General features: G+C 40.0%; 2 protein-coding genes across 2 annotated transcripts in view; one reads left to right on the forward strand and one right to left on the reverse strand.

The window, feature by feature from the left end:
- Positions 1 to 416, forward strand: part of ZMYND12 (zinc finger MYND-type containing 12) — a 38,890-nt gene extending 38,474 nt beyond the window's left edge. Inside the window, exon 8 of the mRNA XM_023521968.1 lies at positions 84 to 416. Coding sequence (XP_023377736.1) covers positions 84 to 104 — 21 coding nt within the window. The 3' untranslated portion in view covers positions 105 to 416. The remainder of the gene's footprint in view (positions 1 to 83) is intronic.
- An 8,333-nt stretch (positions 417 to 8,749) lies between these two features.
- RIMKLA (ribosomal modification protein rimK like family member A) overlaps positions 8,750 to 25,162 on the reverse strand; it is a 27,793-nt gene continuing 11,380 nt past the window's right edge. Inside the window, exons 2-5 of the mRNA XM_011377931.2 lie at positions 21,206 to 21,436; positions 19,671 to 19,757; positions 14,454 to 14,657; positions 8,750 to 12,131 (exon numbers count right to left, since the gene is read on the reverse strand). Of these exons, the coding sequence (XP_011376233.1) occupies positions 11,641 to 12,131; positions 14,454 to 14,657; positions 19,671 to 19,757; positions 21,206 to 21,436 (1,013 nt within the window). The 3' untranslated portion in view covers positions 8,750 to 11,640. The remainder of the gene's footprint in view (positions 12,132 to 14,453; positions 14,658 to 19,670; positions 19,758 to 21,205; positions 21,437 to 25,162) is intronic.

The following is a 25,162-nucleotide window of genomic DNA, read 5'->3' on the forward strand; positions in this document are numbered from 1 at the left end:
GAATAACTTTATCTCTAGTAATGCTTTTGACCATAGAGTCTATTTTGGTCTCATAGTAACATAGTTAAACCTCTTTCCTTTAGGGCTGGATTAGTTGTTACTAGCGAAACACCTCTGCTTCAGCATTTACCTCTGCTTTAAAGGGGAAGCTAGGAACTACAATTCCCAGTATCTCTTTCCTTTTATGATTCTCAATTAAATTCAACCAGTGATGGGCAACTGCACAAGATTTGGAAGCTGGATGAGAAGGATCAGCCATTAATCTTTCTGAGAATCACCCACTGTTACTTTCCTGAAAGCAGATTTCCTGTGAAAGCAGCCTGCTGACTTTTTGCTCCCTGATCTTTATCACCCAGTCATTTCAAAAATTGTGTAAGCTTCCAATTCCCTGTATCAAATAATCTCTTTACTCAAAATGCCTACAGAGGCTTCTGTTTTCCCGACTAAGCCATGACTAAACACTCGATGTCTCTTCTCGCAACCTTTTACTTTCAAACAATCTGTATCCTTATGTTTTGGATGTATCTTTTATAAAAATAATCAGACATTTTTCTATCTGTAATTTTTAAAGAATCATTTAGTCCATTTATATTTTATTTATATGCTATATTTTGGGGGTTAAATTTATGATCTCATTTTGTGCCTTCTATTTGTTCTGCATATTTTATTCCCCTCTTTCTTTCTTTTGGATTGATTATGTATTTTTTCTCATTTCATTTTCTCCCCACTTCTGCTAGATTATGTACTGTGTTTCTATTCTTTCAATGATTACCCCAGAAATTCAAATATCCATTTCTAACTTCTCAAATTCTGGTTATTTAGGACGTTTACCTGCATCCTGGACATACAAGTTCTTTAAAATCTCTTAACTCCATTTACTTCCCCTTAACTTACATATTATTACTGTTATTTATTTTAAATATAACTTAAACCCACAAGTCATAATTATTATTATTTTATAAAGTCATCATATTCTTTCTTGCTTTTCACACCTTCTATCTGGGCTTATATTACTGATAAATCCTTTAATATTTTCTACAGTGAGGGTTTGTTTATGGTAAATTCTCAGATTTTCCTTCTTTCATTAATCTCAAAATGTTTCATGTTGACCTCATTTTTTTGACTCTTCAATGAAAATGTATTTCGTTTTCATACATGATATAGTGATGCAGGACATAATCTCAATTCCGAAGATCTCTGAAATGTGATTTACTTGACTGAAAAAGGTATACACCAGGTTGAAGAGAACCAGGAGCTCTATGGATATACTGGTACTCACATCTTTCCTAAGCATCTTAATCAGAATTTGTCAGTGTGGAGCTGAGGGATCATCCCCGAAAGGCCTGGCTAAATATTTTCTACTAGCAAGTACATAGGCACTGTTATAAATTATATCATGTTGTCTATGAACTTTTATTTAACAAAAATTCACTTTGAGTTGTTCTGCATTCCCACTATATAACATTTTATCACGACACAGTTACAGACCTGTGTTGTGCCATAGGTCCTCAGGTGACCAAGATCAGAACCAAACTACTCTATCTCCAGTAGGTCCCACTATAGATACATATGATGCAGGTGAGGTGTTCCTATATTCATGTTGGCTCTATGAAATATGCCATCTCTCAAAAGCAACAGGTCGCACAAAATGAACATTTGGCAAAGTAAGTGCTTCAAGAAAGATAATGAAGCATTATTTAAATGACAGGCCATGTTAACATTTTGTTTAATAGAAAAAGTATGTCTTTGCTAATGTTCACCAAGATTGATGACAATGTGATGGAGATAAATATTTATATATGTGCATACACAAACACTGTTTCAATGGTTAATACTTAAACAGAGCAGTTGTTAAAAGCAATAAGCAAGGGTTACTATTGAGACCAGGATATAAAACCAAGATTAGATATTATAAGTATTGTCCCTTGCTTGCAAACCTTTGTAAGATCATAGATCTCTCAGAACATGTTAATGAACAAAAATTTTTTTCAATGGAAAAAGATCATTAAAAGTTTGAAAGTCAAGTTTCACCACAACAAACAAAATTGGATATAGGAAATGAGGAAAATAGCAGACAAAAATTACTACTGGATTTTTTTTCTGGTTCGAGCAAGTGGTTGGCATTGTGCACTCAGGTGAGGAGACCCTGGAAGAGGAGCGAGTTTGTGGCGGAGAGATAAGAACATGGATTCAGATTGGGGCATGGGAAGTTTGAGATATTTATGAGACATTTGAGAAGAGATGAAAAGGTAGGCAACTGGACATGCAATCTGACATTAAGAAAAGAAGCCGGGGTTTGAGAGATAAATTGGAGAGTATCATGTAGATGGTAATTAATACTATGGAAATGGAAATACTTGCCTAAGAAAAACAAGAGAGCTTAAGGATATGCCCTGAAACTGAATGGTTAGTGGAGAAGAGATGAACCCAGCAGACATAATTTTAGGTTTATTTAAACTTGTCATACAAAGAATTCCCATATATCTTTCACCCAAATTCTCCAAATGTTAACATTTTACCACAATTGCTTTATCATTTTCTCTTTATGGATACCCATTATTTTGAACCATTCGAAAATAAGTTGCATACATTTGGTTCCTCTATCCTTCAATATTTAATATGTATTTTCTAAAAACTAGGACATTCTCTTATATATTCTCATCAGTACAATCAAAACCTGAAAAAATTTTTTTAAAAACCCTGAAAATTAACATTGATATGATACTACTGGACTATAAAATACAGACCTTATTCAGATTTTACCAATTGTCTTAATAATGTTCTTTATAGCAAAAGAAAATCCCTGAGCAAGCAGAGCATTTAGTTGCCATGTCCCTTTAGTCAGGGGAGCGCCTTTAGGTGTGACACAATGTGCTGTTATTCAAACGTTCTCTGACTTACGTCAGGAGAAATTCTCTGACTTACGCCACAGTTGTCTAGAATGAAGAAGCCAAGGCCCTTTGGGAGATCTAAAGAGCTATGACTCACTGAAGGAACAGTAGGTCAAGGCTGGTGGAAGAGCGATAATCTCAGAAGAAGCCTCTTCCCTGACTTAGGAAATTCCTGCAGTAAAAGATGCAGCTGCAAGAAAAGCAGTGAAGTGGGGACCAGTGTGACAGCCAGGTGGGTGCCAGCAGCATGGAAGCTGTGAAAGTCTCAGAGGAAGACCACAGGACATTGGAAAATAGAAGGGGAAGTTTCATAGGGTTATTCCTTGAGGAGAGGAAATCCCAAGACCCGACAAGTTGGGAAGGTGTTGGTAGCCAGCCTAAAGATCTTTGCTGGTGCCTCTTCAGCACAGTTTCTGCCAGAGCCACAGTCAGGATGATGAGAAGCAATCACCACCCCTTCCAGGTACATCCTGCCCCTGCTACATCACTGGTCTATGTGCAGCTAAATGCCATTCTTTTTGAGACAACTGGGGGAATTTGAATATGGACTGCTGATGGTATCAAGGAATTATTGTTTATTTTGTTATATGCGGTAAAGGCATGAAGAAATATCCTCTTTCTAAAAAGAGATGCATGATGAAGTATGCAGGGAGAAAAGACACGGTGTGTGGGATTTGTTTTAAAATGCTTAAGGAAAAGAAATGGATAGACGAAATAAAAATGAAAATTTTGATAATTTTAAAATCTGGGGAGTTTACTATTCTACATTTTCGTAGTTTGAAGATATTTATAAAAATAAAAAATAAATATAAGTCACAATCCCCAGGTTTTTTTACAAGTGGTAGAACATAGCAGTATAACCCCAAATCATCCCTGGCTGCTACAAACACACGCTATCTCCATGACTCCCTTACTTTGGCTCCCTACCCTCACAAGCTGAAGAACAGCCTGAGTTCAAGGGGCTCAGGCCTGGTGCTGCCCATAGGTTGTTCCCAAAGGTCTTATCACTGTTTCTCCCAAGAGGTCTTTTGAAATGTCATGCAGACACAAGTCCTCATCGCTCAGCCTGACCTGTCAGAGTTCTTTGGGTGAGTACACAGATTCTTTCAGTTCCCTGGGGCGTTTACTGCACCACACAGCCATTTTTAATGGCATTCAGCTCTCACTTGCTATTTGAATCTTAATTCACATGTCAGTCCAGGAGAGCATGCCGAGCCAGCCCACGACAAGCTCATACCATCTGCATTAGTATTTTCCTCCATCATCTTGACAGTTGAGAGTTGGCAATATTACAATTCAGACAGCACTCTGTGTTTGAAAGGAAAATTATGGTTTTTCAGAATGCAGCTGGTATGCAAGTGAATAGAAGGAAGTTTCTATGAAGCTTTTTCTTTATTTTATGATATGAAAATAATAAAATGTAGATTCAGCATGTGATTCTTACTTTAAAAGAACAACCAAAGGCACAGAGTTTTGGGGACAAAGGCAAACAAAGCATTCTGTTCCACAGTAATAATTTTAATAAAAAGCAAAAACAGCAAAACAATCATTTATGATTTCTTCTCTGTTTGAGAAGTTAACATTGTTATTGCTGTCAAAACCACTTGGAAATGAGCTCTTTTGGTGCCTAGTTAAGATATATTTTTTACAGCACATTTTCAGTTTGCCAATTAGGCAGGAAAAACAATTCACTTTCCTGGAGCCAAGTTAGTTGAGGTACAGCCCACAGGTGAGACAGAACCTCACAAATCACTCATAAGTTTAAGAGCAAACTAAACAGATTTCTCACATGTGAAAAACAGAGACAAGACAAAACAAGCTGAGAAGCAGTGTTTTCAAGTGCTTTTCTTTTGTTTCAAGTCAGTTCTGCACATTATACCAGGGCACTTGCTTCAGAGAATATATCACACATGCTACCTCCCTGGAACTAAGCTGTTTCAATGTTTACGTGTATCAGTTTCTTTCGTTCGCCCAGTGGCAGTGGTGTGCTAATAAATGTTTAACAACCTTAACAACCAGCTATGGCGGGGGCGCAGGAAGGGAGTGGAATTTGGCAAGAAGTGTTTGTTCATCTCTGTGGGGTAAATACTCTCACCATGGCTGATTTCAAGCTACCAATGTGATGATACTGAATGGTAGAGTTGGGAAGAGATGCACACCATTATATAGTATTTCCATCATACAAATACAATAGATGTCAATAACCTCAAGAGCATAGAAAGCAAAATGTAGTAAAATAATTAGGAAGTGATCAATTTTGAGTATTAACTTATGATTTTAATATACTATATTTAATCATGTTTTATAATTTAATTTTTAATGATGACTGTGTTTAAAAACCAGCTCACGAAATTCCTGAAAATCGAACTCTTGGGCCAGTACAACCTGGCTCCAGCACACCACTGGCACTCTGGGGACCTCCAGGTGGGACTAAACAAATCAGCCACCTGCTTGGTCCTGCCTTCACAAAGATGTTTATTAGTTCTGCAGAGTATTTAGGAGCCCCAGTTCTCCCCTTATAGGAGACCAGTGTTCCTTTAAATAGGAGATTCTGGGAGTCTCACTTAGGACAGGCCTAAGACAGCAGAATTTAGCTGCTTTATTGACTAGTTCCTTCTGATCTCAGGGCTGTCATCCCTGCCAAGTCCAGATGGTGCTGTTGGACTATCAGAGTTTCCTGCACAGCCCCCTGGGCCTACTGCACTCCCTTCACCCTCTGTTTGACAGATTTAATTCAAGTCCCTGGCACCTCCTCCTTCCATTTGATGCAAAGCCAGCAAACCTAATACAGGAAGAGCCAAAGAAACCAGGTGCTAAATCACCCAAGGTCAGGCTGCTCATCAGCTTTCCAGCCTCCCAATTGTTGGAAGCAGCCTTTCTTCCAGGATTTTCCTAAGCCAAATACAACCCCTATATCTTATATTATAGCATCATAGACTCTCAAGGATAGATGGGACTTTCCAATCATTAAGCCTAAACCACAGCATGCTTGAGCAGCCGTCAACCCTCCCCGCCCTCTCCAACATCTCTTTTTCCCAGCTGTAAAGCTGATGTCGGCAGGCTTTTATCCCTTGGCACTGAGCCATGATCCATGGGAAGGAGCTGTTTGATAGCTGACAGTGGAGGAAGCAAGAGGAAAGGAACCTGCTGAAAAGCTAGGCGTGTGGTTAAGGCTTCACATTCAAGATTGTGTTCATCACATTTATAGGTGATGAAACGAAGGTCTTTCAAGATTAAGTGACTTTCCCTAGGTCACAGAAGCTATAAATTAACGTGTCAGTATTCGAACCGGGGCTGTCAAACTTGAACTGGCACCATTTACATTAGTCCATCTTGCCTTCCATAACGTGTGATGACCCTGACAGCTAGTGGGAAATATGGCTTTTGTGATGCCTGGCTAGTATAGTGGGAATGAAAAATGTATCACCTTAAGAGATGGCATTCAAATTCCTTTTGAGGAAGAAGCCATCTTTGTTCAAGATGGTAGAAGGTAAAATCTTGAAGATGGGGAGGAATCAGATTAAGAAAAGGAATGGCTATATTGCCGTTCGTGAGAATATAAATGGGTTTGGTTTGATTCAGGAAGGGAGACAGGTACCACATGGAGTGGAAGGTGAGTGAATTCCTCTGTAGTACATCAGAAGAACATTTTATGAATGGGCCACTGCGTCTTCATTGCTGCAATGTTTTCCATTTCCTCCCACATCACTGAAGCACACAGGCATGTGTGCACGCATGTGCATACATGCACCGACTCATTTGAATTTTGGTATGTGTAGAAATGGAGGAGGGAACTGAGCTTCATGTCTCAGCTGATATAGTACAGGGACGAGACATCACTGTTGCTTAAAATGAGGTAGCAGAAATCTGGAGTCAGCAGTGACTGCCAAGATATAAGTCCCTTAGAAATCGCAGAGATCCAAAGGCCCAGTTTATCAGACTTGTATGGGTCTCAAGGTACAGGAGGTCCCAAGCTGACATATAGGTTATAATAAGGAAGATTCTGCGCCTAGTGGCTGCAAGGGGGGTGCACTATGGAACTGGAGTGGGAAGAAACTTAACTTTGTGGCTGATTACAACTAGAACATATGTATCAGTTGGGATTCCCCCTCAGGTGTGCCTCATTGGAGAAATTTGGGACCTTCAAGCCTTTGGTCCTCTGCAGAGGCCCACAGAGTTCTCCACAAACCTAAAACATTTTACAGTGAGGGAATATGAGCCAAATTGGGGCCAAGGAATCCTTCGATCAGCTTGGCAGGGGCCGTCTCCCTCATGTAGCATCACCGATGGCATGAACTGGGGCTAAATGGTCTTGGCTGGTCTAAAGAAGGCCATGAGCTACCTTGCACCATGGAAATTTCATACAGCCTTTGGGACTCTCATCTAAACACCATCCCAGAGCTAAATTCTTCACAGCTGGCATATCAACACCATGTTGATCCAGTCCAGAGGCTCAGAAATGGAATGAGCAGAGGGTCCAGGATGGCAGGAAGTGCTAGACGTTGTGGAATAGAGCCACCTCTGGAAGTATGCAACACTGAATGAGGAGTCAGATGGCCTGGGTCTTAGCCTTGCTGCTGACTAGCTAAGTGACCTTGGCTTTTGGGATTCAGATCTCTCATCTATAAAATGGGGACTACACTTGTCTCCAAAGTGCTGCTATTCCTGTGGCCTCAAGTCTGGCTGGATAGGTGACTTTTTTTAGTGTTTCTTTAGAGCCCCAGAGAACAGGAAACGGCAGAATAAGACTACCAAATGGGGTCTAGATGCCAGCACCAGAACCAGGATAGTGCCTCATGGTGGCACGGGAACCACACTTGGAGAAGGAAATTGAAAGGCTTGAAGGAACGCTTCTATACTCTGCCGTGTGAGTTTTAGAAGGGAGGGCTGCAGAGTCCAACCATAGACCTGGAATGGAAGCATAACAGTTTTAAGAAAGGATTAAAACAGTACATTCCTGAGGTGAATGGGCTTCTAGATAGAGAGATTTTTAAAGCCACGATCTCATCTTGAGTCTCAGAGGCAGTCAAAAGCAGCACCAGGCTTTCTATTGGCTATAGCAGAAGATCTAAGAACACTAACTTTAGGAACAGTGACAAAGATGACTGTTGTCAGGGCTCTTTCCCAAAACATCTGCATAGACTGACAGCAAATAGAAGCCTCACCTCCAGGTGCAAAGGAAAGTATTTGGTTGACGTGCCCTGTTTTACTGATTTTGAATTCACTCTCTGAAATCACTCCTTAAACCCATCTCAGAGAGCTGTGGCTCTAGGCTTGCCCACATGCTTTCTGGTACATTAACTTCTGGGAGGGCCAGCTATTACTTGGGTGATTCTGGAATCTCCAGCTAGCTGCTTCAATCTCCCCGATTTACATTCAGAGTGTACTCAAGACCAGCATTCATCAGAATTTAAAGAAGGGCTGGGGCATATATCTCTCCCATTTCAAAAGAGATGTATGGGAAGCCATGCATCACATTATCTTTACACAGATTAGTTTCAACAGACTCCTACCTCTAATCAATACAGATTCATGATTCTTTCATTAAAACCCACGGAAGAGCCCTGTCTTCCTCCTTCCCACTAGAATTCCAAATGATCCCAATCATCTCTTTCACTGTAAGAGATAATGTCACAAAACTATCCCAGACCTTTCTCCTTCCCTTCCCTCCTCACCCCATCCCAACTGTCATGGAATCTCCTCTTAGCTGAGAGCAATGAGCTGCAATTGTGACACTAATAGCTTATCATCCACTTATATTGTTGATCAGATCCTAAAGACCTACAGCTCCAAAATACACAATCTGGCAATCATTCTGGCCATACCTCATCAGCAATCAGACAGATAGCAGGAAGACATTTTTCCCAAGTGCAGAGTTATATATATTCTGAGTGACTGAGCTATTGGCATTCAAGTTTTGACCAGTTTCAAGATGCTACTATTAGATAATGGGAAGACCGTATACAGACACTGTAATTTATGTTACATAAGAAAGACCATTAGTTGGTATTGGAGAGTCAAGGGTTTCAGGTTATATATGATACATCCAGAAGGCTGCTTGAATACACTGAGAGCCTTACTCCTTTTAGGTTGCAAAGCCTGTAAGAAGCTGCATTCCTTTTTAGGGCCCCTACCACTGTTTAGTGTGCTAATGCCAAGAATTCATGGCCTTTTTCTTTAACTCCTTCAGAGGAGGGGTGATGAGAAACTGTTATAAAACCAGATGTGGGAGGCATTCTTCCACTACCTCCCACATAATGAAGTCTCATTAAGGAACTTACTTTAACCTCAAAGCACCCACAAGAGGTAAATAGAATAGGCATCTCTCCTATTTGAAGAATGGAAAAATGGAGGTACAGAGACCATCTGATTATATAAGTTTGATCACCTGTTTAAAGAGAGCCAGGACCTGGATCTGGCTCTCCACCCTATGTTCTTCCCAGCAGGCCTTGTGGGCAGCTATGACAAGTGTGGTCCAGCCACCTGACTGAGGTTCACTCTCTAGCTGCTCTGCTCAGGGTCGGACTCACTAGCATGCTTTTAGATAAAGTGGGAAGACCAAGCTTACACTAAACAGTGAGAATGAGTGAATGCAGCTTCCAGGTCATCACTCGGTTCTGATGTTTACATAGACAGCATCTGGCCAGTTTCAGAAAAAACAGACCTAGAACTACATTCTTCTAAACCTACCCTGAGTGGTAAACATAAGGTACATGTCTTAACCTATATAAAGGTGAAGTATTATGTTCAACTGTACAAGACACATTACTAGTTACAGTTTAGGGGCATGCACCCTATGTTGCACTGCATTGAAACTACAACTGTGTAGTGTGACATCTCCATTACATGGCATTGAACATTATTATCCAATTGTACAACAGTTACTTAGTGAGATCCGATTTAAGCCACAATATTTTAAAAGCCAATTTCTATTTAAATGTGTTGTGAAAAAATTGAAGTTTGACCTTATACACAATTTACATTTACAGTAGAATAAGTACAGTAATTTAAACGCCCAAGTGGGTATTGTTGCCTTTAAAGTAGTCATGTCGGGAAGATGTATGTTTAGTTTAGTGAAGCTGACCTTACTCGGAACACTCTAGAACCCTCCTTGGAAATTGTCTACTTGTGAGCTTCCTCGATGTTGTTAAGTCTTTGTCCTTTAAGAGAGATTTGTTTTTTGAGAAATGATTTTTTAAAAAGCCAAATTGTATTAGATGATAAATGCAATAAATAAAATGCGTGATGGAGCTTGAGACTATCTCTGGGAAGGGGTGGTGTAAAACACGAGATCCGACTATAAGGTTGTGAGCCCTCTTTCCTTGCATGGCTTCAGAGATAACTCCAAGGAAGATTTCTTTGTGTTCTTGGCACATGCAACATCACAGCTCAAGAGTGTCGTCTCCTAAGGAAATAACCCTGATTGTGGTAACTCTTGAGTGCATATGTTTTCGCGTATTTGGTTAAAAAAGTAGACTTGCTCATTTTCAGTTGTACTTCGTCTAAGCAGAAATGGAACACTTCCTTTCCATGATTTCTCCCAAGGGAAGGATCATCATCGACTGCTTGAAGAGTTAAAATGAAAAGCACTTGGTGTCATGTCTACGTTATCCAACTCCCCCCAAAATGTGCAATGAAGAATTCCTGATACCTGAGTCTCCCCAGTTTTGAAAAGTGGGTAAGGACAGGTCTCTGGAACCTGGATAAGACTAGAATGTCAAGGGAATTGAAGTGTTTCCAATGGCTCTACCTACCTAACAGGCCCATAACACCAACTTATACAAGAAGACTGCCCACAGCTAAGCAGTACACAAAGTTTCAGTAGAGAAGAAGGCGGAAATGATTATCTTCCAGTAACTTTCCATGATAAAAACCCACTGGCTTCTGGCTGACAAGTAAACAGAGTCCATTGAAAACAAAGTCCATGGTGTTCGATTCTAGTGCATGCTTAAAAAATAAAGTGTGTGGCCACTAGCTTGTTGAAGTGAATTTCCAGCTGAGGCCAAAGGCAGCAAAGGTGCAAGAGGCTGCTGGGGCTGACGTTAGTAGAAGTGGGTCTGTAAATTCGGAGTGGCAAAGCAATTTGTAGAAAGCCCCAGTTACAGAGCAGGACATTTGCCAACCAGTGAAGTTAAAGAACGTCCACTTTCACTTTCTACAAAGTGCTTCATCAAAAATGCTAATGAGGAAGCTCCCTAGAACACCATATCCTGAGTGTCAGAGAAATATGGTCAAGATGGTGATTGATGGGGAGTAGAGACTGATCCTCGAATCGTGTTCAAACTGTGTATTCTCCAAGCATCACACATACACACTTAATGAAGAGCACATAACTGCAGTCACGTTCCACCTCTTTTGCACACGCCTCCATCCGGTGGTTGCTTTTGAGCACAGTATTTCCAGGAGCCTTTCCGAGTTAATGGGCTCTACTGCTAAAAGCCAGAAGCAGCAGCACAGAGTCAGCGCCTTAAAATCAGCCGTGATATCCAAGTGCTCGCAGCCAACATTGCTCTCAAATCAATGTTGTTCTTGGTGAGTGTTTTTAGATTAGTCTTTGTAAAAACCACAAAGCTAGGCCATTTGCTTAAATCATCGTTAGAAAGAATGCTGAGTGCCCAGATGGGATTTCCAGTTTCTGTGCAAATGAAATCACATTAGTCCAGATTTTACTCACTCAAAACTACTAGGGAAGCAGTAGGATTTGGTTTAAATGCTGCCAAAAAAAAAAAAAAAAAAAAAAGGCAAGAATTCACTTAAGTTTTAATTCGGAAGCAATCCTGCTGTTGATGTTGTAGCTGGGTTCGGGCAGCGTGGGCGGCGGGGGCCCTGTGGTGCTTGCCGAGGAATCCCGGACCTCGCCCAGTTCAGGCTCACTCTCACTGGAGGTAGACCCACCGTTGATGGTGTAGATGTTCTCTGCAACAACCTGAGCTGAAGCACAGCCATCTGGCTCTATCTTCTCCCTGGGACTAGACAGTCCTGGGAGGACAGCCACCTTCCCAGTCTGCCTACTTGGCAGCAAGGACATGGCATAGTCTGCAATGATCCCACCCACGTCTAAGTTGCATGCCTGGTCGAAGGCGAGGAAACCAACGTTGGCGTTTGCCTCACACACTACAAAGGAGCCATCGTCCATGATGAGGAGATCAATGCCGCAGAAGTCCATGCCCAGTATGTTGGACACCTGAATAGCCAACTGCTTGCCTTGTTCTGTCAGCGGGCACATGACGCCCACGCCACCTGTGGGGAAAGCACAGTGATGTAACAGTGACATCAGACACTAACAAGTCAACAACCCTTCAAGGAGGAGAAGAGAGAATGCTGAGGAAGGGCAGAAGGAGGGCATTTTCTTACTCACAAAAGGTCTGCATGAAAATCAGGACCCTTTGGGAAAACGATATGGTCATTTCTTATCCGGTCTTAAAAATGCTTATATCCTCTGACCCAGTCATTCTGCCACTAAGGAAATAATCTTATGCAATAGAAAAAAGGGCTTCATGCAGACAGATGTTGACAGCGGAGTTATTTAACATACTGAAAAATCACTGTGCCTGGAACATAGTAGGTACTCGATAAATGTTTGTCAAATGAAAAATTATAACCTAAATATCTCACAATAGAGGAAAACAACATATTTTATAACCATTAATAATAATGCTCAGAGTTTGTGATCCCATGAGAAAATATGAAGGATTAAAGACTACATAATCATAACTATGCAAAAAGATAATATCAGGAAAAAAAGCTGGAAAGAACAAAACCAAAATGTTAACATCAGTTGTTTCAAGATGTTGGGATTAATGATAAAATGTTTTCATTTGATTTTGCTGTATTTTCCAAATTTTCTACTTGGAGAATATATTCCTTTTATAATTAAAAAAAAATTAAGATTATTTTTTAAGAAGAGCGAGATGGAGAGGCTTGTGAGACAAAAGCATATGTCAAGGACAGAGTCTGACTGTCTTTACTTGTTAAAAAGCTAAGGCTTCAGATTTAATTGTCTCCCTGGAAAGACTTAAGACTTGTATTCTCAGGTCCAGTAACTCACACCTTTACCTTAACACTGTCCTTTCCTCGTTTATTATATTGTATAAGGAAAAGGCTATAAAAACAGCTCAGCAAGAAGAGTAACATGGATAAATTACAAAACCATGTGGTTCCTTGTTAGAGAATGGATTCTTTAAGGTGAGTAAAAAAGACAAAATAGTAACACATAAAGTTCAATAGTGTGGCACTATACACATGATTATAGTGAAAATTAAAGGAGAAAATATGTTAGGTACACAGAACTGTGTCAACCTGAACTTAGAATTTGCCTCTACTGTACCACTTTATCGCAATATCTTACAATGATCTGTTTATGTGTCTTCTCTTTTACTGGACCATAAATTACCCGAGGGCAAGGACTTTCTTATCTACCATAGAGTCCACTTGTGGAAACTGCTCAACCAGTATTAACGAAGGAAGGACGAAATCAGTGTTTCAACCTCTTTCTTAGTCACTAGACTGGGTACTCTCACCTGGCGATTTACGAAATAATAATGATAGGTATTTTTTTCATATTACCAACATACAAATTCAGTTAATGAAGTTGACGATAGCTTTCTATAATGGGGAAGAGAATTTACATCCTTCCTGAACATCTCCATTCATCAAAACAGAAAACAAACTTTATCAGTGTGTTCATGGGATGGGGTTAGGCATTTGACCCAAAGATAAACTGTACCTTTCTAATAACATCATACATATAAGAAAAACACAATTTTCAATTATAATGTAAAAGCAGAATATACTCTGTTTCCTGCCATTGCCTTACTTTAGACCTTCACTATTTCTTTTATTTTTTTCTCCCTTTTTAATGCCACCCCCAACTTCCACCCTTGACCTACAGATGCTGCCATCTCCCCTTAAGAACTGTATCTCTGAAGGCAGGGCATCTCCTCCCACGCGCTCTTTGCACGCTTGGCTTGGCAGGGGATGGAGGTATGGGGAGGTATCGGGGAGGTGCGGGGTAGCGGGGGCACGGGGGAACCTGGAGTATGGTCCATTGTTCCACGTGGGGTGCGAACCCAGGACCTTCTGCATGTAAAGCAGAAGTGCTAACCACTACACTATGGAGCCACCCCCAGACCTTCGCTATTTCTTGACTGAGCTCTTAGAGCAGCTGCCAAACTTGTCTCCCTGCCTCCCATCTTATGTCTTCAATCCATCCTCCAACCAGATGTCAGTTTTCCTCAAACATGGATCCTTACATCACTCCCTTGTTTAAACCTGGGTGCTAAATCCTAACACCTACAGGATCGGGTTTCAAACCTCCGTGCTCTGACACCCCTGGCCTGACTCTGTCATAGAGCTTACACCCGCCTGTCCCCCTCCTGGACTGCTTGCTGCTAAAAGTAGGGGCCTATTTCTAATTCTTATCTGTGATCCTGGTGCCTAGCAGAGGGTCTGACAAGATAGGAGAAATTGGTACATGTTTACTGAATAGGTCCAAACATCCTAATGAAAAATCCTGCTGGCCTCCCATGACCAACAAATGGACTCTGAGCTTTTATACCTTACCGAGAGAGCAGTTGCTTTGCATCCGTCCATCCGTGGAGCAGCGAAGCATAGAGCCTATAACCTGGCCGCCGACCACCACCACCCGAATATCTTTTCCATGTGACTCCTTCACATACTTCTGGAACAGGTACGGCACATCATGGCGGATCAGATGGCAGATGTCTGAGAGGTGATGTTTATCTCTTGCAAGGAACACAGCTTTTCCTTTAAGAAGAAAGACAAAGTACACAAGAAGTAGTTCGAGAAGCCTCTGGACCCTGTCCTTGCCATTCTGTCTCCCTGTCCCAAACAGTCACCAATTCTTTCTGAACTTGCCTCACTTCAGTCCCTTCCATTTCTCTATCAAATGGCTATTGGGCCTTATTTTCTCTTAATAATGTTGACCCTCTCTTTATCATCACTCTCACTCTTTTTCAAAATGAAATAATAATGTATTTAAGAAATACAGAGAAGGGGTCAAAATAAAATCCTAAGGATCTAGTCAATTCACTTCCAAAACAGCATTTCCTATCACCCTGAGGATGCTGATTTTGTAGTGTCCATGTCTAACTCATTTTTTTAAATCCACCAAACCTCATACTGGGCTCGATGCACAAAGCAGTTGTCAATCAATATTTACAGACCATAATTAGCTGAACACACTTTAGAGAAATTCCAAAATAGATGGAGAGAGATCCAAAAGAGGTAACACCACACAACGTGATTTGGCACTGAGAGGTCCATGCAAAATGCTATGGGAGTTCAAAGAGGGAGCCCCTGACAGACATCCTTCCTCCTTTCATTCACTCATTCATTCTCTTATTTAAATTCACTGGGGTGACAAAAAAAATCACTGGGGTTAATAAAATTCTATAGGTTTCAAATGTACAATTCAATAATACATCATTTGCATATTGCATTTGTGTGTTTGCCACTCAAAGTCAAATCTCCTGTCACTCTTCTTCCTTTTAAACATAAGTAACTGATTATTTGGCTATACCTATTCATTCTAAAATAAATGATGTATACTCATATTAATTTCTTGAGAAAGTATTCCATTTTAACTTCAAATTATTTTCTGCTTGAATCACTTATGCTTTTGGAATTATCTGGTATCTGCTTTCCATTTGCATATTAGCTAAGAGATCCAATGGGGTTCCTGATAGGTTTGCTCTGCAAATCTGACACGAACATACCCAGGCTGAGCATTCTTGTTTACAAGTATGGGACAAAGAGATGGTTTTCCTAAGATTTGTGTCACCATCTTAAAAGAAGTGGGACTTTTCTGAACTCTTAATAAAAAGAGTGATGGACATCATTCTCTAATGGCATGTAAGACTGGAAACATATCTCTAAAACATGTCTCAATTATTGGACATTTGGCACCAGGAGATCTGGCACCTGGCAACAGATGGCTAGAATTCAGTCGCAGGCACTGGGGGTTCTCTGGATATTAAGTAAGATTTTAAGCAGAGATGGGGGCTAGAGATAGAGACTTATTTCTATGGTTCCTGGCACCGAGGATCTAGCATGGAGCTTTAATTTGCAGTTAATAAAAGAGCTACAGTTTTAAGGCAAGGAGTTAAAAAGAGGGGGCAGTGGAGGGCACCAAGATTAGTTAATAATCTACTATGTGCCAATCACTTTTTTTTTGTTATTTTGTTTACAGTTTAATAGTAGCCATTAGGACAAAGAGTTATTTTTGCATTACAGATGAGGAAAATACGGGTCCACAAGATTAGTCACTTTCTCAAAGGCATAGGCTATACTAGTCTACTGCCTTCTTTAAATTTATTTCCATATGCTAGAGTCTAATAACTATTGTCACTTTGTTTACTCCCTACCCATTTCCTTAAGAAATGTTACACAAACAATGAATAATCTGAAAATGAAATTAAGGACACAATTCTATTTATATTAGTATCAAAAGGAATAAAAAAATTAGAAATAAATTTAACCGAAGAGGTACAATACTTATACACCAAAAACTACAAAACATAATTGAAGACAACCCATGTTTAGGGATCGGAAGACTTAATAACTGTTAAGATGAAATACTCCTCAAATTGATTTACAGATTTAATATATTCCCTACCAAAATTCCAACTTCCTTTTTTACAGAAATTGACAAGCTAATCTATGGAAATTCATATGGAAATGCAAGGGACCCCTCAAATAGCCAATACAACCTTGAAAATGGACTAAGTTGGAGGACTCACACTTTCCGATTTCAAAACTTATTACAAAGTTACAGTAATCAAGATAACGTGCCCTATCATAAGGATAGACATAGAGATCAAAGGAATAGAATCGAGAGCCCAGAATAAATCCTCACGCAAAAATCAATTAATTTTTGACAAGAGTTCCAAGAGAATTCAATGGGGGAAGGAACAGTTTCTTTAATAAATGATACTGGGAAAACTGGATATCCCCATGCAAAAGAATAAAGTTGGATTCCTACATCACACTTTATACAAAATTTAACTCAAAATGGATTAAAAACCCAAATGTAAGGGCCAAAACTAGAAATCTCTTAGAAGGACATATAGATATAAATCTGTGTGACTTTGGATTAGGCAAGCATAAAATGATATCAAAAGCACAAGTAACCAAAGGGAAAAATAGATTGGATTTCAACACAATCAAAAACTTTTGTGTATCAAAGGGTACTACCAAAAAAGTGAAAAGACAACCTATAGAGTGGGGAAAAAAACATGTTTAAATTATATCTCTGATAAGGGTGTAATAGCCAAAAAATATAGAGAATTCATAAAAAGTCAACAATGAAAAGACAAACAATCCAATTGCAAAATGGGCAAAGGATCTGAATACACATTTCTTCAAAGAAGATATACAAATGGCCAATAAGCACATGAAAAGATGTTCAACATCATTAGTCATTAGGGAAATATAAATCAAAACCACAGTAAGATACTACATTACACCCACTAAGATGGCTATAATAAAACAAAATACAAAATATAAAATTAATGAATAAGTAACATAAAAGTTGAGAATGTGGAGAAATTGGAACCTTCATACATTGCTGGTGGGAATGGAAAATGGCATAACTGATGTAGAAAACAGTTTGGCGGTTTCTCTGAAGTTAAATATATAATGAATTACCATAAGACCCAGCAGTCTACTCTTGGGTATATATCCAAAAGAAATGAAAATGTATGTTCACACAAAAACCTGTATGAAAATGTTCAAAATAGCATTATTCATAATAGACACGAAGTGGAAAAAATCCCCAATGTCCATCAACTAATAAATAGATGAACAAAATGTAGTATATCCATACATATTACTGAGTCATAAAGAGACAAAGTACTAATATATCTTATAATATGGACAACCCTTGAAAACATTATGCTAAGTCGAACAAGAAAGACATAAAAGGGCACATATTGTATGATTCATGGATATGAAATGCCCAAAATAGGCAAATCCATATAAACATAAAGTAGATTTTAATAATTGTCAGGGACTAGGGGGAAGGGTGATTGAAATCGATCCCTAACAGGTATGGGGTTTTTTTGAGGGGGTGTGATGGAAACGCCTTGAAGTTAGATAACATATATGAAGTTAGTTAACATATACACAACAGTGAATATGCTAAAGTCCACTGAGTTGTACACTTTAAAATAGTGAATTCTTTGTTATATGAATTATATCTCAATTTTTAAAATGTTTAAAATGACTATGTCTTCTATTTACATTCTGTTTATTGTCTGTTTTACCTTTCTACAATGTGAGCTCTTTGAAGGCAGGAATTTTGTTTTGTCCCTTTCTGTATCCACAGAGCCTAGAATAGTACCTGGCACTTTGTAGGCGCTCAATAAATATTAGTTGAATTTTGTTATGTATATTTTACCACAATAAGTAAATTTAGTTGGGAGAAGCTGAATTTGAGGACTGTAGTATATCTGAATAGTATTAAGAGCTCCATCTTGCCCCCTGCCCCCTACTCATTTCTCTTGCTCTTCAACAGGACCCCTCTAGGCTCACAAGTTGCTTTGCTCACACCTATTGTTTGTTTGCTTGACTCACTTCCTCCAGTTCAAATTCCACACTTCGACTTAAGTCTCCTTTTCCAATGAAACTTTCCCTGCCTCATGGCAGAGTTGGCCCCACCCTCTGTTTAGCTCAAGCGTGCATCTGGACATGCCTACCACTGTGGTCACTGCCCTGCAATGCAACAATCTTTACCCCTTTCATACTGGAGCTCCTTGAGAGTGATCATTGTGCCTCGTCCACTTCCGCTGCACAGTCCCTGCATCTCAAGAATTGTTCCTTATGTGTCCATTTAGGTACCTCCTTTCACTCCAGATGCCCGGAACAATTAAGTATGCCATCTGGGTATCATCACGAGGTACCCACTCACATATTGCAGAAGGACTGCTTTCTGTTGCATCTCTCTTCTCAACACTGACTGAGTCCCTACTATGCACTGAGCATGTAGTAGGTCTTGCAGAGATAAAGATGTGCAGGACCTGGTTCCCACCCCTGAGCAGCTCACAGTTAAGAAGGAGAAAAGGCACAAAACCTGTAACTGTCATAAAGTGTAGTACTGTGCCAGAGGCAGGAACAAAGTGCTATGAAAACACAGAGGGAAGAGCAATTAACTTTGTCTGGGAGAGAGGGAGGGAGACCAGGATGTGGAAGGAATAGAAATGACATCTGGAGCTGGCTTTAAAGGACGAGCAGAAGTTCACTAGAGGGCAGAGGAAGATGGCATTCCCAGCAAAGGTCCGGCCTCGGCGGTGAAAGAGAAGTAGTCTGGAGTGGATCAGGGAGGGCCGCATGGCCAGAGAAAGTGCAAAGGAAGGTGATGGCTGTCCGTCCAGGGCCTTTAGTGCCAAGATATGGAATATAAACTTTGTTTAATAAGCAACACAGGCTCTTGGGAGGTCTTTTCCAACAAGGGAGTGACGAGAATAGACTGCTTTCAGAGAAATTACTCTTAAAAAAATAACAAAAGTGTATTGGCAGTGGAGTTAGAAAAATCAGAGTCAGGTCAGGGGTCTATTGTCATAGTCCAGGGAAGGGAGTTGAAGGGTCTGATGAAAGCAAGGACAGTGGGGACAGAGAGGAGGGGACAGAGGTAAGGACTGCACAGCGAGCTCCCCAAGGGGAAGCTCCGTTTCTCCAAACAGTGCTTCTGCCATGCCTGATGAGGGTCTTGTCATGGCAAAGCTGCAGCCCTCACGGAAGCCCAGGGGAAGCAGCACTGACCCTGGTGTCCTCGTGTGCTCTTCACCACGACCGGGTAGCCCAGGGGTTCAGCCTCATCAATCATTTTTGAAAAGTCTTCATGCCCACCTGCCAAGAAAAGGTGAAAGTCAGTGAAGGTAAGACTGATGGTCGGGGAATGGTGGACCCAACACGTATTCTCTGTGGGAATTGTTTCAAGGTCTCATGTCTCTAATTAAAGCAATTCGAACCCATTCAGTCTGATACACATACATTGCGTACCAGTAATACGAAAGATGGGAGCAGAGAGATAAGGAAATCAACATTTATCAAGGACTTCTAGGTGGTAAAGGCTTCACATGCTCTAGTTCATGTAATCCTCATCACAATCCATAGGCAGGGCAAGTGTTTTTCCCCTTAAAATGGCTGCAGCAGGCAGAATTCTAAGACGGCTCCCGAGATTCCTATCCGGCAGTGTACACACCCCGTATAAGCCCCTCTCTTGAGTGTGGAAGGGTGTCCCAAATTGAAATTATCTCTCCCCGATAATCCCTCACCCCTTGCCCACAAATCTGTTTCTCCTCTCCTATGTTTCTAGTCTCAGTGAGCTTTCACATCTGATTGCCCAAGCCAGAAACCAGAGTCCCTCTTGATTCCTCTCCATACTACTCCTATTCCATTAATCATCATGTCCTATTATCTCTATTTCCTTTATAATTCCTGAATCTGTTCACTTATCCTTATACTTACCATGGCCACCTTAATTTACACCATCATTTCTCTTTTGAATTGTTTTAAAAGACTGCTACTACAAATTTTGTCTCTACTTTGCCTCTGTCTAATTCTTTCTCCACAGTGTAGTCAAAGTGATATTCTGAACTTGATCAGGCCACATCCTTCCTTAAAGACCTCCACTAACTTTCTGTTAGTCTCAGGATTAACCCTAATTCTCCTTCGTTTACTGTCTATAGCTACTGTTTATCTTTCCAGCCTTATATCTTAACTCTATCTCCATTTAGGTTCTACAAATTACTCAAAATATGACCAATTGGTCATATTCTCTCTCGCCTTTAGGTCTATTTTCTTCTTTCTACTTAGACTTCTCCCCTGCCGCCCTTGCTTTAGCTGTGTAACTTCAGTTTAGCTTAGATATTATTTCTTTTGGGAAGTCTTCCTCAATATTTTCTAAATTCATTAGGATCTCTCCTTTGTATTCCCTTCCCACTTTGCACTGCACTGAACTTGCCTGTTTACTTGCTGTCCTCTGCCTCTGAGGAACTGAGAATGCCTTGAGAACAGGACTCTTAACTTACTGCTATTGCCTTGTGCCTAGTATGGTGGTTGGCATGTAGCGTGTACCAGATACATATTTAATGAACAAATTACAGAGAGAAAGCAACAAAGGCATTTCAGACAGAAGGAACGACCATGATAAAGACTCAAGGTGCTGGAACAACTAAGATGAATAACTCCATATTGAAAACCAATAAGATACTTGAGGGCTTCTGGGAAAAGAAAACATAGAGATATAGCTGGTTTGTAAAGATAAGCTCCACCCCCATTTCGAAGACACTCACCATAGGAGAAGGTGTCTGGCATGGGGACCCCATGTCCAGCCAGCTCTTGGAATGTCCAGAATTTGTTGATGCAGTTTAAAATGCTCTGTGGGCGGTTGACTAAGCGGCAGCCCAACTTCTCTAGGTGTCGCAGGACCGTGATGTCACTGTCCGATTGCATTGAGGGTGTGGATACCCGAACGAGCACGACATCTGGGAAAGTGGTGAGTGCCTTCTGGTTCAGCTGTAGGCCTATAATTGAAGGACAAATGTAAACTCTGTGCTTGCTATTGTCTAGTCCCACCAGAACTGGTTCCAACAGATTCCTCAAGACTGAACCTAGCAGGAAGATAGCCTTGATGGCACTTGGATATCCTGCTGTAACAAGAAAGCTACAGTCAACCCTATACTCCAAACAAATGGGCAGAGTATGATTATGAAGAAACACAAACGAATGAACAGAGGAAACAAAAAGGTAGCATATCAAGAATAATTCATGTTAGAAGAATCCACAGGAGATAATACAGTCCAGCATCTTCCTTCCATATAGTACTAGTATTACTCGAAGTATAGTGGCTTAGGAGGCTGGATACTTAATGAAAAGGAAGCACTACAGCTCACTTAAGGAATCCTTACTACTCTTTTATGACTTAACCTTTAAAAGTCTATCTGAAATATTATGTAACCACTTAAATGATTTGTATGGCTATAATGAATGCAAAAATATTAATGTCAAGTGAAAAAAACAGGATACGAAATTATAAATACAAGTTAGAAAAGCCTAAAAGGAAATATACCAATATTTTAACAGAGGGTAATAGGATTATAGGTGATTATCTATTTTATACTTATCTGTATTTTCCAAAATGTCTCCAAATACACATTAGCTTCAAAACAACAAAAAGTTTAAAAAAATCAATCTACTAAAAATCAAGTCAACATTAAAGAAAACTAGAATGCATCCAAAGACAATTGATTCATATAGCAAAGGGACTTGAATTTGTATTACACTGGAGGAACTAAGAGTATCAGCTTGAAGTGAGGACTCAGAGGAACAGGAGTACAGTCTTCAAGTATCTGTAGGGCGTCCATGAAGAACTATTTGGCTTGTCTTCTATAACACCAAGAGATAAAGCTATTCATGAACATTACTTTGTCTGTTCACTCCTGTATCCCCAGCCCCTAGAACAGTGCCTGGTGCATGAGAGGCACTTGCTGTTTGTTGATATATACAGAAGCTACAGGAAGACAGATTTGGGCTCAAAAAACAGGGACACTTTTCCACTGCCTTATGATGGAATGCGCCGAGGCTCACTGGTCACCTGAGGATGGCACAGAAGGAATGTGAGGGTCAGATAAGCTTACAGCAACCTGCTTAGTTAGTCTCTTTCAACCCCGATATCCTCTGATTTGTATTACTGTAAGTAGTTACCTAGGCATCTATGGTGTACCCAGCATCCGGGGATGGAATATTGCAGACATGAAATAGGATTGGCAGGGTAATGAGAAGTGAGTTCAGGGAATACCTTGGTCTGCTTTAGTGAATCTTAAAGGAGTTTCAAAATGCTCTAAGGAAAGCTTTGAAACACAGTTTCAGAATAACCACACTTCTACTTCATAAGTGATATACTGTACATATAATTCCAAGAAAACAAAAGGTATTTGTGAAATTACTATTTCTCCACTGGGGCATAAATAATGTTAATACAAAAACTCTAAGCAAAACAAAACAAAACAAAACAAAACAAAACAAAACAAAACAAAACAGAAGCAAACAAACAAAAACCCCACAAAACTACCGTATGAGTCTAACTTGCAGTTTTCCTTCATTGTAGGGGATATTTTACCAATTTAAAAAAATGGAGTAGCTGTAATCATTGAGATAAATTGTTTTTAGTACTTCTGCTGATGCTGTGAACCCAAGGCACTGGAACATAATTTTCAGGGATCATTTATAAAGAACATTCAAGTTATCCTCACTTCGCCATCAGAAAACAGTATCTCACATATGTCTTTTCCTTTGTCACTTATAGCTTCTGCAGAAAATAATACAAAAGGAGAAAAAGCAAGCCTGAATAGCATACTCAAAATTGACAGAAGAAAGAAAAGTATTCAAGTTGGTGCAAATGGTGAGTAAATACAGAACACTTAGGGAAAAAGCAACAGCCCAGGACAACAATGAGATAATATATGTAAAAATGCTTTTAAACTACAAAATGCTATACATATGTAAGGCGTTGGCATTATCATTGCACAGACATTCTACTAAGCAAGGTAGGACAATTGATGGAGATTTGTACTACCTGATGAGAAAAATGGCTTTGCAACAGAAAAGTGACCTAGAGAAATGAGAAGCAGCAGAAACGTCTGGCTTTTAAATCCCAACACAAGACCACAGACAAACAGTTACACTTCAAAATGCGAAGAAAAATATTCAATCATTTCTGGAAATACCAACCACAAGTGGACAGAGACAGCTCAGCCTCAACAAGCAGATTCACATAAACCTAGGAAGTCTTACCAGGACTTCATTTCTCTTCTCCAAAGGTAAATCTTAGGGCCTGGCTCATTCCAACTGAAGCCTTTAATAAATGAAGAATGGAATGGGTTAAAGTGTAGCTGAAAAGGCTCTACCAAGCAGTTAGACAGGTGCTGGCTGTCCAGCTCTGTGCAGAGAGGGACATGACAGGCTAAGGGATATAGTGCACACACAACCAGTTACTTCTCTGCCTACTGACACGGCTCCAGCATTCTTGCTATGGGCAAATTCATTTGGCCTCTATTCATCCCCATTCTCTGCTACCTAAACGTAGTCTAAGTCACCTTTTCTAGAAGTAGTAGACGAGAGGCTGCCACTCACTGTGGCTTCAGCAGAGACAGCAGTTCTACACAGACGTGGCCAAGAACAACTTAGATTTAAGGCTGGCCCTTGGCAAATCTGTCAGTGACTTCTGAGACCTTCGACCACTTAAGTAATCTCTCTCCCTCCCTTCCTTAATATCTCTCCTTAGGACAGGATCTGATAAACAATACAGGTTGGACTTTAACCTACAGACTTCAAGCCAAGGGAATGAAGAGCTGATGCAAGACATCAGGGAGAGTAGGGTTCTGCTTGGCTGTCAAGTGAATGGAAGGAAACCCCTCAACAATGAAAGGCTCATGCCCTCAAACCACAAGGGATTTCATTAGCTTCAGTGTCCTAGTGCTCTTGGCCATCACCTTGACCTAGGAAGAAGGGCAGGGGAAAGGGAGCTGAATTGCTTCGGGGGTATTTGGGGTCTACCAGACTCTGAGATTGGGCTTGAGGTTTACTGTTTAGCTTCGAACTACTTTTTTTTTTTTTTTAACTAAAATGATCACTCTGTTCCCAAACAGGTCAGTAAGACAGTGAAAAAGATCAGACCCTAAACTGGTTAGTACAGTGACCAACAGCCAACCTAGTCTAAATCGACTTTTTGAAACCACAACAATATTTTCTCCGCATTACTTCTAAAAAGAATAATCTATTTTCATGGGTAATTATGTTCTGATTTCCTTTAAAGCTCTCTACTATTTATAATTAGAAGTATTTTAATGTATTAAAAACAAGATAGAAAAATAAGTCACTTTCCCTAAAGAACTGAGCCTGTTTTTTTCTAACCTATATATCAGGCTAAACTAAGTTAATTCTATAAAACTAGACTTCTGTATTTGTATGTACAACAGCAAAGAAATGCACTTTTATAATATATAGAAATAGCTTTAAAAATAATAAAATCTTTATTGGAAAGTAGAGCTCTAAAAATTAAAAACCATTCTCAATCATTCACATCAACAGAAGGAAGCAGCAGCATGAATAATCAAAGGTGTAGTCATTCAGACCTGAATTTGGCTAGCATTTTTATTGAGCACCTGTTGTATTTTAGGTACTTTGCTAAGAACTTTCACATATATTATCTCATTTAAATTAAATGTGTCTTGTAACATGGATCCCTGCAA

Source organism: Pteropus vampyrus, unplaced genomic scaffold (assembly GCF_000151845.1).
Source record: "Pteropus vampyrus isolate Shadow unplaced genomic scaffold, Pvam_2.0 Scaffold326, whole genome shotgun sequence".
In the NCBI taxonomy this organism is placed as follows: Eukaryota; Metazoa; Chordata; class Mammalia; order Chiroptera; family Pteropodidae; genus Pteropus; species Pteropus vampyrus.